The sequence below is a fragment of the Thunnus maccoyii genome, chromosome 2 (assembly GCF_910596095.1).
Source record: "Thunnus maccoyii chromosome 2, fThuMac1.1, whole genome shotgun sequence".
Classification (NCBI taxonomy): Eukaryota; Metazoa; Chordata; class Actinopteri; order Scombriformes; family Scombridae; genus Thunnus; species Thunnus maccoyii.
Window position 1 is genome coordinate 10,286,512 of NC_056534.1, and position 15,087 is coordinate 10,301,598.

The 15,087-nt window shown below is 38.6% G+C and overlaps 1 protein-coding gene across 1 annotated transcript; it reads left to right on the forward strand.

The window, feature by feature from the left end:
- Positions 1 to 250: 250 nt before the first annotated feature.
- Positions 251 to 9,870, forward strand: LOC121884246 (perforin-1-like). Its single transcript, XM_042392946.1, has 10 exons — positions 251 to 520; positions 635 to 708; positions 2,918 to 2,985; positions 3,985 to 4,138; positions 4,236 to 4,374; positions 4,467 to 4,547; positions 5,066 to 5,556; positions 7,107 to 7,200; positions 8,084 to 8,413; positions 9,658 to 9,870. Exons 1-10 carry the CDS (start codon positions 251 to 253, stop codon positions 9,868 to 9,870), a joined length of 1,914 nt encoding a protein of 637 aa, XP_042248880.1.
- Positions 9,871 to 15,087: the final 5,217 nt, after the last annotated feature.

Genomic DNA, 15,087 nt, shown 5'->3' on the forward strand with positions numbered 1-15,087 from the left:
GAAGCTGCCCGTTTCATTATTTTATATTCATGTAAAAAATATAAAAATGTCAGTTAGATGGTAATCTGCATGATAAAGAAAAAAAAATCAGTTATAATAACTATCCGCTTATAGTGATCAATTTGACACAGACAGACGTGATCACTATAAGCGGTTTCCACTGTAATTATGTGTAGCTGAAATGACTGATTTCCTTTTCCACTGTCTCTGTCTTTCTCTGAAACATTTCAGTGTCTCTTTGCCTCCTGCCATGCTCTCCATTTCATCCTCACCCCCTCTCTACCTGAGTTTCCTCCTCTTTCTTTCGTACCACTGCCCTGTTCTCTCCTTTCGGATTGGGAACCGCAGCCAGTGTGAGTCTGCTCCCTTTGTGCCAGGCCACAACCTGGTGGGAGAGGGCTTTAATGTGGTCACCATGCGGCGAAAAGGAGCCTACATGGTTGATGTGAAGACTTACCTCATGCCAGACGGCACCTGTACTCTCTACTCGAACCATATTCAAGACAACAGGCTGCAGAAAGTAATTTAAATCAGAAAGGCACAAACACAGACTTACATATTCTGCAGCAACTTAAAGAGTTGCACATACTTCATGTGCAGATGCTAATCATGCTGTTCTCACCTTAATTTTCAGCTGCCACTCTCTGCAGTGGACTGGCGTGCATACAGCAGCTGCGATGATGCTATCCACAGCAGTACACACACCTCCATCAGGTACTGTTATACATGGCATCCTAATCACTGAAAAGGATATATCATCCATTTTCATATTTTTAATTATGTTATTTCATTGCCTCAATACGGTGGCCCTGGGGTGCAAAACACAGCAATATTTTATAAAACACTTCCATCCATCCATCATTTTTATGCTGGGACCAGGTCACAGTGGCATCAGACTGAGTAAGGAAACCTAGACATCCTTTGCCCCAGCAACGCCCTCCAGCCCTTCCATCCTGGGGGATCCCAAGGTGTTCCCAGGCCAGAAGAGATATGTAATCCCATCAGCACGTTCTGGGTTTGCCCCAGTTGGACATGCCTGTAACATGTGCATGGCGTCCAGCAGGCATCCTAACCAGGTGCCCAAACCACCTCAGCTGGCTTGCAAAGGAGCAGTGGCTCCAAATTTCCGAGCTCCTCACCCTATCTCTAAGGCTGACCCCAGACACCCTGTGGAAGGAATCCATTGCCTTGTATCTACAATCTCATTCTTTCAGTCATTACCCAAAGCTTTTGACCATAGGTGAGGGTTGAAACATAGACTGACTGGTAAATTGAGAGCTTTGCCTTATGGCTCAGCTCCTTCTTCACTACAACAGTTTAGTCCAACACCCACATCATTGCTGATGCTGCAAAGGTCTCATATCCCTGGTAGAGGTCTCTGAGGTAGTCAAAACGCTCATTGAAACAGGGTTCTCCACACATCTTCCAATAAGAAGCAGCTGAATCAGGTGCTTCTCAGTTTGAGGACAGCAGACCTCAAGAAATAGAAAGGGACTTGAGCACACTGATAAATTTGCAGCCTTTAATTGTGCAAACAGACTAACATTTCGACACTACTGTGTCTTCATCAGAGTCAGGGTGGAAAAAGACATTAGGCAAACAACATATGTAATCAACCTAAACCAGGTGTGCAGTCGTAATTAGATAATAGGTTGAACAGGGTTTCAAATCTATTGGATGATGAATCCAAGGGCGGGAGTTGCCATAGTCAGTGTCCAAGTGCCACACCCCCAACACCCTGTCAGAAACAAAAGAGCACAAACCACTCCTGATTAATAAAATACAGCAAATCCAATTATAAATATATCCATCAAATGTGACAAACTAGAGGAAACATGACATACTTAGTTCTTCATCAATGCCAAAGGGCCAACACCATATCAGAAACAAAAAAACTAAACAAAAACCCTTCTAGAAAGTTACAGAAATAAAAGTACCTAAGGTACAAATACAAACATCCATCAAGTATGACAAGTCAGAGGAAACATGACCAATTCAGTTCTTCATTTATGCCAAAGGGCTCCACTGACTATGGCAACTCCCACCCTTGGATTCATCATCCAATAGATTTGAAACCCTGTTCGACCTATTATCTAATTACGACTGAACACCTGGTTTAGGTTGATTACATATGTTGTTTGCCTCATGTCTTTGTGAACCCTGACTCTGATGAAGACACATTAGTGTAGAAACGTTAGTCTGTTTGCACAATTAATTAATCAGTGCTTTCCATCCCCTCTTTTTCTTGTAGTCAAAAAGCTCCTCAGTGGCAAGGCGCGGGGTGTGGATGAGATTTGCCCTGAGATGCTGAAGGCTCTGGACATCGTAGGGCTGTCCTGGCTGGCATGTCAGGTACAGTGCATGTGGACTGGCAGACTGGGGTTGTGGTTCCCATTTTTAAAAAATGGGACCAGAGGGTGTGTTCCGCCAGGGTTGTCCCTTGTCATCAATTCTGCTTGTGATTTTCATGTGTCACAAGTGTTGTGTTTTGTGTAATGCTGTTGAGTTTTGCACCTTATGGCCACCATACCCGAAGGCAGGTCAGTAAATACTTGTGAATTTGTATCAGTCTTTCCTCAAGCTAAAAGCTTTTGTGATTTGTAGGTCCACAAATTCAGCTTTCCATTTCACTGTCTACAGATGAGCCTTTCATTTTGCACCACAAGTCCAAAAATCTAAAAATGGGTGTATTCCCCTTTAATAAGTATTTGCGGGTTTGAGATTTCACTACACAGACTCATGCAGTCATGGTTTGTCTTTGTCCTAAATTGCCCACATTTATCACATTATCAATAATTTCATTCCTATTTTCTTTTCATTTGTAATAAAAAAATGAACATACTGTAAAAATAGAATTAAAAAAGTAAACCTTTGTAATGAAGACATTTTAATGATGATTCTCTCCTGTAAATTGTGTCCAGGGCTCACTGATTAACGCCTACACCGCCCAGGACAGTGACGACCAGAGGGTAGGAAACATTCACAGTTGTTATTGTCAATCAATCAAAACATGAGGTGATTTTTTTCTTCACAATAAAATGTTTCATTTCAGTCGATTATTGATCATTTTTAATTAGTTATCTAACGACCTTTAATGTAGACCAGTAGAAAAAAAGATTGAATTTAACTACTATATTTTGAATTTAACCACTTTATTTATCAATGCAACAAGTAAAACTAAAAAACTGCCTTACCTGTCCTTTTTTATCAATAATTTCCTCATCGTCTGCACTCAATTCTCACCCCACGCTGATTCTGTTGTTGTGTCACATGTTAGTGGTGCAACCGAACAAAGACAGCTGTTAAAGCACACTCCATTATCAAGGAATATGATAGGCTGTTTATGAACCAGGGAGGGAGCATGCTCGGAGTCTCTCACAGCACAGACAATGCTAAGTTAGCCAACTGAGCTAATGCTAAAAGCCTTACAGCTGTTAGCATGTAGCTAAAGCAGAAACAAGTTACTGTTAAAGGACAAATGTGTAGGATTTAGTGGCATCTAGCGGTGAGGTTACAGGTTGCATCTAATCCAATACCCCTCCCTCAACCCCCACCCCTTCCAAGCGTGTAGGGCCTGAAAAACACAAAAGGTCCTCTCTATAGTCAGTGTTTGTTTTTTCTGTTGTGGGCTACTGTAGAAACAGTGCAGCATGGCAGGCTCTGTAGAAGTGGACCCACTCCTTATGTAGAAATAAAGCACTCATTCTAAGGTAATAACAACATAACAATTCCTATTTTCAGGTGATTATACACTAATTAAAACATACTTGTGAATATTATATTTCCTTTCTGCCAAGTTTGGTCCACTAGATCCCACAAAATTCTACACACTGCACCTTTAAGTTAACAGTAACAGAGTATGCTTGGGGTTTGTTCATGCAACTGAACGTTGTGTATTTGTTACGTGCCTTCATGACGGTTTGCATTTAATGCATATAAGTGAAACTATCATTCTATCAAACTATTTTACTGCTATTGATGAAGTGTGTATCACCGGTACATATCACTATCATTTTATCGCCCAGACCTACCTGGATGTTGAGAGAACACGTTTGTCTGCATATAACTTTGCTAAAGAAAAGAACAAACATGATCGCTACACCTTCAGCTTACACAGGGTCACCTGTAGCCATTACAGGTAAGGTGTGAAGACCCCTACATCACCACAGAATTCTTGATTTTTCAGTTATGTTTGTATACACAGATAATTTATCAGTGTGTCTCTTTGAGTCTAGTTACCGTGTGTCAAGGAGACCACCCCTCAGCCCTGAGTTCAGTGAGGATTTGGAAAGACTGCCAAGTTTCTACAATTCCAACACCAGATCTCAGTACAATGAACTCATAGATACCTACGGCACACACTACATCTACAAGGTTAAAACACACATCATATTTATTTCCTTATTTCACAAATAAATAACACCATAATTCATTTTTTTTCTCAACAACATTGTACTTCATTTAAGGTTTATCTTGGGGGGCGATTAATGCGAATCGCAGCTGCTCGTACTTGTTTGTCCACACTGAACAGGCTCTCCTTAAAGGAGGTCAGTAATACACGTGTCTGTACACAGTAACCAAACTGCATATTTGTACACATACTCCATATGCACACTATCACACCTATTCCCATCAGGTTTAGGATTAATTTTAAGGTCCTTGTTTTCATGTATAGAGCCCTGCATGGACAGGAACCTAAGTACATCTGTGATCTTCTCCATCTTTATATCGCTAGTAGTTCACTTAGGTCTTCTGACCCATCTTTTCAAACTGGCCTTTGTCTCACTTTAAGATGTCTAGTGATTGTTCTTTTGTGTGTTTCTTTGCTTGAGTTTTGGTTTGATTTTAACTTTAACTTGTGGCTTATGTTGTTATTGTTTGTATTTTTTATGGTCTTATTCTTAACTTTTATTCTTCAGAAGCACTTTTTTAATTCCACTTCTGTGAAAGGTGCTATGCTAAATAAACTTATTATTATTACTATTTGGTGTTTTGGTGATGGAGATGGAGAGCGTTGTCGACCATTGGCCATAAATAACATGTTATTTCTCCTCCTGTCCTCCAGGTGCACTCCTGCTTATCACTGGGTTTCAGTGTAGGCCTCGGGAAGACAAGTGCATCTGATATCAGCAGATTTTGCTCCAAGGTCCTACGGAACCAGGGCTTTGATACCTCGAGCTATGAACTATACCAAAATCACAAGCAGGTGTTAGGAGGTACTCAATGGTCAGGGGAGTTTTCACTTACTCGTAATGACTCTCTGGGCTACCTGAATTGGATGAAAACCCTCAAGAACCGCCCAGATATTGTTGGGTACTCCCTCAGACCAATGTATGAGCTGATGCCAAATGAGCCACAGAAGGCTCGGATGAAGACTGCCATCGAGCAGTATATAAAAGACAACACTGAGATTAACTTACACATAGAACCATATTGTCTGTTCATTCCCAATCTGGCTCCCAACTGCTGTCCTCTACAGGCCTGGAAAGGAACTCTGGTGGTGATCATCATCCGAGCCTGGGATCTGCATGGAGATGATTTCGGCACCACTGACGGGTACGTAGAGTAAAGGCCCATTAACACTGTGTGCAGTTTTGTCTGAGATGAAAGTTGACAATCGTGAGAGAAATTTGGTCAAATTTGTGGTCATCAATCCAAAACAATGGTCCTAAATCACACTGTGAGACAAACCAGCCGATTTGAAACAAAACATAAGGTTAAATGCTAATTTAACATGCCAGAATTAAGTCCCTTTCAGTACTGTGGATAACACCACTTGGCCAGACCTGCCGTTACGCTTAATGTCATTCTTGCAAATCACTGTTTAATTCAGGTCTATGTGCAGCGTGAAGCAAACTTCAATATTGAATAGAAAATATTACAACATGCAATAGCACAACATGCTGTCATCATAAAAATAAATAGACCACAGTATATGCATACTTGTCAGACTAAGATAACAGTCCACTTTGATGATAGATTTCTGTCTTCTTTTTATGCTTTCCTATGGAGGGGTCATCCACAGCATGTGGCCCCTCTTTTACCCACATCTCTGCAAATCTCAGAGCAGGGAACGTAGCAACACCTGGTCCATTTGCTTCGTCATCATGAAGCCTAGACACGGTGTCATCTCTACTGTCAAATAAGTGCAAGTACTGACAGTGAAAGTCCATTTCTGATTTTAATGTTGTTTGCACTAATGACTGCTCTCACATTGCAGCACCTATATATTTTTTAAATAGCTTATTTATTTTAGATATTTTATGTGGTCTATGGGTGAATCAGCATAAATCATTAAATTTTTCTCCCCATCAGGGATAAAAAAGGACTCAGCAGATGCAGGGATATATAGACTAGGGATGTGCAGAGAGCCCAGTATTTGTATTTGTGTCTGTATTTATTGAGGAAGCAAAATTATTTGTATTTGTATTTCAATAAAAGTGGAAATAGGCATAACAATCCTGTTTTTGTATTTATTACACTTCTAATTTTAAGATATTAAAGTGCTAAAGTAAGTGTTCTTCAATAAACTATTTTGCAAAGTAGGGTTCACACTCCAGGTCTCAAACCCTGATCTCCCAGACCCCTGACAACTGCACTGACCACTCAACCAAAGCTCAGCTCCATCAGACAGACAGACCTGCAGCTATTTATACCATGACTCAGAGACAGAGTGAAGTAGAAGAGAGAGACAGAGACAGCGATGTAACCTCGCTACACTACGAGTCCCGACCCGCTCGCTGTTATTTAACGTTTTTTTTTCTTCCCAAAAAACAAATATATTTTAAGATATTTGTATGAGATAAATATTCATAAAAAACTACTATTTGTGCTTTTCCTTATACTATAATCAGCTCCACCCCTAATATCGACCAGCAGGGGGAAAATCCTCGCCGTCCTCCCCTGCAAATCGCACCGAAGGTCGCGAGCAAGAGTTTATTAGAAACATCTGCCACAGTGTGACATGCAATGAATTTACACCGTTGTTGTTCCATTGGAGAATGAAATCTGGGGGTGCTGAGAGGGCTCACACTGCAAATATGATATCTATCAAACATAAACATTAATTAATTATTTCTTTTTCTTTCATTTTCTCTAATTCTCAGGTATGTTACGATGCAGTATGGTTCCACCTACCGCAGGACTGACACGATCTCGTCAAACGATCCTCGGTGGAATGCTCGTTATGATCTTGGCACGGTCAGTAATTTCTTCTCATTACTTCTGTTTGCAGATGTTGGGGAGTACTAAAATCATGTGAAAAAAGTTGTATAAAGCCATTTGTGGCTCCAGAGGAAGCTACGCAGTCTGATAAACTGCCTCGAATAATGTTACTTGAGTCAGCATTGGTTAGGGCCAAAGACAAGAACTTTGGGGTAGTGGAGTTAAAGTGAGTTTATCAGACCTCCTCATATCTGCTTGAGGCTAGCAGGTCCAGACTACATTAACTGCTACTAGCATAACACACTCAAATCTGTACAGTTGCGTGAATTGAGTTTAGTTGCAATGAGGGCAATGTGGGTGCAAGATCTAAGCAAGGGGGAAAAATGCTTGTGATAAAAAAACTATACCTGTAGTTCTGCTTCACTGATTTTGACCTTTTTTAAAAACTGTGCAGGGGCGCTACTGAGCGTGCAATATGTAATACGTGTCTGGTGGCTTTTCCTGAGGAATGTGACTTTTTAAATCATATTTTACTTGTGCAAACTTGTTTTTTCTACGACTCAGAGTGATGGCTGTGCCAACAGTAACTGATCATTCTCTATTATACTCCCGGAATCGGTTACAATGTCAGGATGCACAAGGTCGGATGGAACTTTGAACTTTGATGGTTGTTGGGCTGATCATTCTTGGGATTGGGAGGAGCGGGGTCTCTACGCATGTTGTGTCCAGGTTTCCCCTAGACTAGAGACATAACATGATTTGGGGGCTCATCTGTTCTTTCTTTTGTCCGTTGGTGCATCAGATCAGTTTGGTGAGAGTTTCAGTCAGAGGATTTCACCACTGCTTTGACTGAAGACAAATTGGATAGGTGGAGGAAAGCTGACCTTATCTTAATTGCAAATTTCTTTGACTTGCAAAGAAAAAGGAGTTAAAAGAGCTCCTGCATGAGAAGCTGAGTGAAAGGGGTTTGTTTGATGAGCCAGCTTCTGTAGGTGGAGCTGAGCCGGCTGAGCTAGCTGATGCTCCCACCCCACTTCAAGGTCTCCCTGTGTCAGCTGGCAGGGCTGCAGAGGAGCTCACATTAACTCTGCACATAAAGGAGGTGGCATTGAGGAATGGGGAGTTTGAGGTGGAAGCTATGTATTTAAGGGTTAGGGCTCTGGAGTTGGAGTGGGGAGCCACTGCAACTGCCAGTCCTTCCACCACTTCGCTGCTGTCCCCTAGTCTCGGAGCTGGTGACAGCTTCGATGTGAGTAGGCACATTGTACTAGTCTCACCTTTTAGAGAGTCTGAGGTAGAGTCATATTTCAATGCATTTGAATGCATAGCAGCTACACTACACTGGCCAAAGAGTGTGTGGCCTCTTCTACTCCAATATAAGTTTGTGGGGAAAGCTCAGGAGGTATGCACGTCTCATGTCAATAGAGGACAGTTTAGATTATGATATTCTAAAAGCAACTGTCTTCCGTGCTTATGAATTAGTGCCTGAAGCCTATGGGCAAAAATTTAGAAAATGTGAAAAGACTGCCACCCAGACATGTGTAGAGCTTGCGAGGGAGAAAGGTACTGGCAGATGAGTTTTCTGTGATGCACAAAGGTGTATCTTCTCCTCCGAATTGGCGAGATCCAGTTCCCATTGAGAGAAGGGTTAAATCCCCAAAAAGTGGCTCCCTTTTTTTTTTGATTATGTCAAAAGGGTTAACTTTCAATCTAACAAATATTAGAAGATACAGCCTACCGTCATAGCTTGCTCCTTCCCTTCGCATATATGATGTGAGATGTGATCTTGACATAATCTTACTTGCATAGTGTTCTACTCACTGACATCACTCACTCTTTATTTTTTATTTTATTCAATTCAATTCAATTCAATATAACTTTATTAATCCACAAAGGCAATTTGATTTTGGGCATAATAAAAACAGACAGGAAAATCATAATAATATAAAGATAAAAATAAATAAATGAGGAAATAGTCCACATGGCAGACAGGCATTTAAGTAGAGCACAAGCTGTCCTTCAGTTCCTTGTTCACCAGGCGGATAGCTTCAGGAATGAACGATGAGGGAGTATCTGGAACTGAGGGTGAAGGACATGGGTACTTTCCCCCATGATGTCGTGGGCCTTTACCCTGACCTGCTGCTCACAGAATTCATTTATTCTCCTTTTTCTTTCTCTTCATTTTTTTCTTTTCCTTGAACTTTCTTGATGTAATATTTTTATAATTGTTATTATCAATATGTTACTACTGGTTTGTTATTTTATTTAATGATTTCATTATTCTGTTTTATAATTGGCTCTTATAAGTGATTGTTACAACCATCTTTTTGCCGTAAATAGTCATTTTAAATTAATGAATAAATAAAAGTGGGGAAAAACTGTCCATCGTGAGTGTGGCAGTGCTTTAAAAGTACAATGCTAAATCAGTGGAGTACTCTCAAGATGATCTTCAACTCAACCTTGTATTTTCATTTTTCTTATTCTTTTATAAAGGTGGATACACGCTTAACTTTCAAGTTTGAGGTCTGGGATCAAGACTGGAGTTATGACGACCGTCTGATATCATGTGAGGTCTCCCCAACCCAGGGGCTACACAGTCGCACCTGTTCATCATCACTAGGCAGACTCGAGGTCATGTACAAACTGACCTGTGACCCTAACTTGACTGGAGACAAGTGTGATCATTATGAACCATCTCCACTTTAATTGAGTGTAGTATTTGATTAGTTGAACATTTAACAGGTAATAAAGGACTGAGGGCTTATACATTTATTTTCCTGTAATTGAATCACAATATTCTGTTTTCTCTTTTACATCTGTTTAGGGTTCAATCAATCATTTGACCATATAAAGTGTAGTGCTATGTAAGCCAAATGACTGTTCAGTTTTCTGTTTTATAAACTGTTAAAATTGCAATATATCACTTATTATTTGAACATATAAATTAGACATATACTCATGTACATACAATATGTTATTTAAAAAAAGAAGAAACTAAATCTTGTGTCTTTCTTTTTTGTCTACGTAAACAACAGCTTGGATGTTTTTTGTTGGTAGGGCTGTAATGGTTATGATATTGCTTTACATTTGTATCGCAGATTGTGTTGTAAACGTTGTTAGTAATTATCTTTAATAAAATTTTGTGACAAAACTGTCAATTTCTTGTTATGTCTTTCAAAAGAGAAAAACTTGTGTGCGATCCTCAAGTAAAGACAAAATCAAAAGGTAAGATGTGTCTCAAAGTCACAGGCACATCCTTTCTATAAACACACTGTGCAAAGCATTTTTAAAATTACACAACCCATCAAATAGAAGATAAAAGTCGTTTGTTTAAGAAGATGTTGTGACTTTTTCTGATTTATTTAATCATATGACTAATTTTTTGTCAAGCATTTTCATTATTATACTTGGCTTTCAGAAGGAAACTGAACATTTCAGCCACTCGGGTAAATCAAATTTGTTACACAGAGAATGTTGATAATATCAACATTAGAGAACTCACTGAGAAAAGGTCTTATTAGGGATTTATTAGGTGAAAAAATCAATCAGGCGGGTGTCAAGTAACAAAAACATCAATTCTTCCAATGGACAGTGAGTGATTTAAATTAAAGTCAATATAAACCTGTTATGTCAGACATGATGCAGGATTTCATCTTCATAAAATGTAAAATCCCCTGGAATAAAAAAAAACATCATAATTAAATTATAATTATGTTAGCAAATATAGTAATACAGTAAGTATAGTGAATTATACAGATAAATAGTCACGGGAGACGAGAGTCACAGCCCCTGTTTACTACACATTAAAATCACTGAGTTAAAATTTTACTCAGTTTGGGTCAATATAGTACCAACACAATACTGAGTTAATGTTACATAGAAAGCCATTTAAGACAAGGGGTTGTTTTGACCCAATTATAGTGTCATTTTTATTTTACTGTTGGGTTATTCACTCAAACTATAATCTACTCTACTCTTTTTTAACTTACATGTCACGGTTTGTTATTGATTGCTAATAATTTGTGTATCTTTTGAATGTTATATGTACATCTTTTTGTACAAGAAACAATACATTTGTGGACGATGAATTGTTTTCTTCTGCGGGTGTGGGCGAGACTTAATTGTGCTCTGCATTCTACAGTAGCCCAAAATTGACAAACTTATCACTGGCTCAAGAGAGGTCTTTTGCGTTTTTTGTGAGTTTCATGGCCCCCATAGGTTCTCCTACACGCTTGGAGGAGGAGGTGGAAGAGAGGAGTATTCAGTTGGTTGCAATCTGCAACCTCACCGCTAGATGCCGCTAGATCCTACACACTAGTCCTTTAAGTGTGATGTCAGATCTGTTGATTACGTTCTTGAAGTTGTCATTGAACATAATCCGAGGGTCATCATTCTGTGTGGCAGTGGGGTTAAAATTAGAGGTATATTCACATTATGTAACTGAAGTGTTTGACTTATAAAAGAAACCTGCTTTATGACTGAAAAAATAGTTTTCTAACATTACTGATGAACATTGATCATTTTGATTCAGTGGTTTATTAGTGTTAAACTATGTATTAAAATATAATTTGGGAGTGATAGCAGGTCTCAGCCCTGTTTTGAATCTGGTGATGGGGTTATCCTGTGATTTCCATTGAGATTGCCAATTACAGATTTATGGTTGTTGGTGCTTATTTAGAGTTCAGTTGTGTCAACTCAATAATGTCTACCATCCCTCCTCATGCAAATAAAGCATATGGAAACATGAGCTGCATCTTAAAACTTAAGAAAGACAGCTTGTACAGCTTGTAACCTTACATAAAACAAAAAACTTGTGTTTCTCCTGACTTTTCTCCAGAAACTTTCCAAGATGGAAGGGGTGTTTCTATTACGTAAGGCGGTTCAGTCATGTCAAGGAATGACAGTTTATAGCAAATGGTTATACAGTTAGATTTTGAGAAAAGGCTCTGCTATTTGAAAGACCTTTCAAAGAATCTGAGCAGCGACAAGGATTCTGTTTATTAATCCCACTAACAGACATACGTAGACATTAAATCTAAGTTAAAATCAACAATATGAAATACCACATAAAGGAAGAGGTTGGGGTTGTAGAGGGAGCTGCAGCAGCAAACTGCATTGGCAAGAGAGAAATCATCAGAGTGAGCTGTGACAGTGTCAGGTTCAAATGTCCAATCACTTGCATGAATGTGATCGGATGTTACCGGCTACACAGCTGCCAATGAGTCAGTGAATATGAGCATATTGAAAACAACTGAGACCAATCAGCTGAAACAAACAGGACTTCAGTGCTCTGCCCAAACTAACACTATGCTCCATTAGTTCTTGAGTATCAAATAATAATGATTTCTGTTTCACAGAATGTGTTTTGTGTTTTTCTCACTCTGCATCAAAGAGTCTGAGAGTCTACACAGCCATGCTAGCAGCTCTGTGAGGCTACATAGACATCAGCAGTGCTTTGAGCTATATGCTAACATGCTGACATTTAGCAGGTATAATGTTTACCATGTTTACCTTCTATTTTGATTACATTTTGCAGGGTTGGTTACAAACCAGAGTATAAGACAAATTAATATTTTTGCCTGATAATGAAAAGCAAAGAAATCACCAAAGTTATTACAGTTCATCTAAACATAAATGTGTGTGTCCAATATCATTGTAATTGTACAGCAGATATTTTAGCATTAGTAGCACCAGAGAAAAAATGTTCATTGTAAATCCAAAAATCAATAGGATTTACAATGTGGGAACCATGAATGTCACTCATTTTTTTAAGTTATATTACTATCCGTCCACTCATTGGCAATAAAAAATAATTAATACATGTAAATTGCTTCAAAATTCTTACATATGGCACCTATAAGCCAGTGATTTGCATTGTTATAAGTTTTCTCTGGACTCATTCCTCCAAGCATGTTTTTTGTTTGTGTTGTTTTAACAGCAGTCATTTAATCCAAGGTCATTTCCTTAAAGCTTTACACCCTTTCTGCTTTGACCTTACTATCTTATCTCCTTTTATGTGCTTTCCCCTCTTTTTCCTTGCTTCCTCATAAGTTGCCATCCTCTGCTTGTCTCAGGTCAAAGAGCTAGAGATCTTGCTACTGTTGGTTCTGTTTTTGATGACTGGCAGTGGAGCAGCAAAATCAACATTTTGGGCATTTGGAACAGGTAGACCCCTCTTTTTAACTTTTTGTAGGAAGATGACATCAGGAGTCTTGAATGGGTCAGACTGATAATTAATTTTAAAAGATTTAAGAACCAAAGATTAACTTCTGCATGATGCAGTAGATAGAGAGCATAATTTGAGCTCCGATGCTGGAAACTTTATCAACAAAAAAGGACAAAAAAGTCTCACAGATTTGCAAGAGACTTAACTAAAGTTAGGAGATGATAATCATAGTTCAGTATATTGGGATTGGAGGTATTTGCTGAAATCAGAAGTTTTGAAAACTATTTGGTTCTTTTAACAATTATGTCAACTATTATGTCTTACATTAGATTGACTAATCTCAAACTGACATCAGCAGCAAAACATCAGTGACTGTAAATTATTCTGTTATTCTGAGGCTGCCTGGCTCTGAATGATTGAATCAAAGTCAGTGTAGTGGTTCAGCACATTAACTGAATGATAACAATCAACACATAATCTTGCATTTTGTGGTTCCTAAGGATTGGCTGATCTTTCTGTGAATGCATGTGTGTATGTATTTATATGCAGGCTGATGAAGGTCGCTTGATCAAGACGTAGCTATTTAATACATGTGTGCAGGAGTGGATTTTTTGTTTTGTTCTCAAGCAATTAACATAAAAAAACTGAGAATTAAAATTTAAATCAATAACCAGTCAGTAATATTTAAGTGATCATAATTCCACCACAACTTCTGGGTTAATTTTGTTTATAGCCTACTCAGGTGCTATAATTATCTCCACTATGGTGGTAACTTTAAAGCAGAGGGTTTGATTAATATATACTAAATACTCTATCAGCCAAGACCAATACAAAAACATAATGAGATAACACAGGTTAACAACAGAAACAATATACATAGCATGCAAATAGCTGGGTAGGTCTGGCAATGCCTGGAACAGGTGTATAAAATTGTGTGGGAATATCAATTAAAACACAACAGAGGAAAACCACACCAACAGTAATAAACCACCATTGCTTTCACAGTCTATACAAGAGAAACTGGTCATAAAATCATATAGGAACACTACATACAGTCTTATCTCAAGATGAAAGAGTGTAAACATTGATAAGCAATTGTGTAGTGGGCCACTACTTCCTTAACCAGACAATACTATCAACTAATGATGGTGATAAACATACTTACTGTACAAAAACTGCAGCCTTTTAGGATAAGGCTTATTGCCATGTGTCTTCCCTACCCTGTCTGTGGCACTCAGCCCTAAGCCCATTATTTCCTACTGAATAAAAGGGAAATTTTGGTTCAAAAGAGACTCCTTGATGACAAGCCTGAAAACATTTTAGGCATACAGTTATGACTGCTATTTAAATTACATGATTTAAAATTTTAACAGTGCATTGACATCTGCTTTAAATATTGTTGCTCCACTAAAAGTTAAAAAGAGGTCAACTGACTGAATCTCCCCATGGTTAAACAATAATAGCATTAATGAGATCAACAGAATCTGAGAGAAAATGGAGGAAAATTAGGCTCACAGTTCACTGTAATATGTACAAAGAAGCCATGACTGTCTATAACAAAGCAATACGTCTGGCAAAAAAGGATTACTTTTATTATTACAGAGAATACTGGGATTTCTAGAATATTATTCTCCAACATTGAGTGGTGAGTTCCACCTCCCATCCCCAAAAATGTGATAAACTCACATTGTTCTTGTGCTTTAATATCATGTTTTTCCAATAAATCTTTAAATTAATTGTTTGTGCTGTTTTTGGGA

Excerpts from the sequence above, each read along its gene's own strand:
- LOC121884246 (XM_042392946.1), top strand. The coding sequence starts at position 251 with ATGCTCTCCATTTCATCCTCACCCCCTCTCTACCTGAGTTTCCTCCTC. Across the intron at positions 4,375-4,466 it reads GCACACACTACATCTACAAG|GTTTATCTTGGGGGGCGATT; the intron begins GTTAAAACACAC and ends ACTTCATTTAAG. Across the intron at positions 8,414-9,657 it reads GAGCTGGTGACAGCTTCGAT|GTGGATACACGCTTAACTTT; the intron begins GTGAGTAGGCAC and ends TCTTTTATAAAG.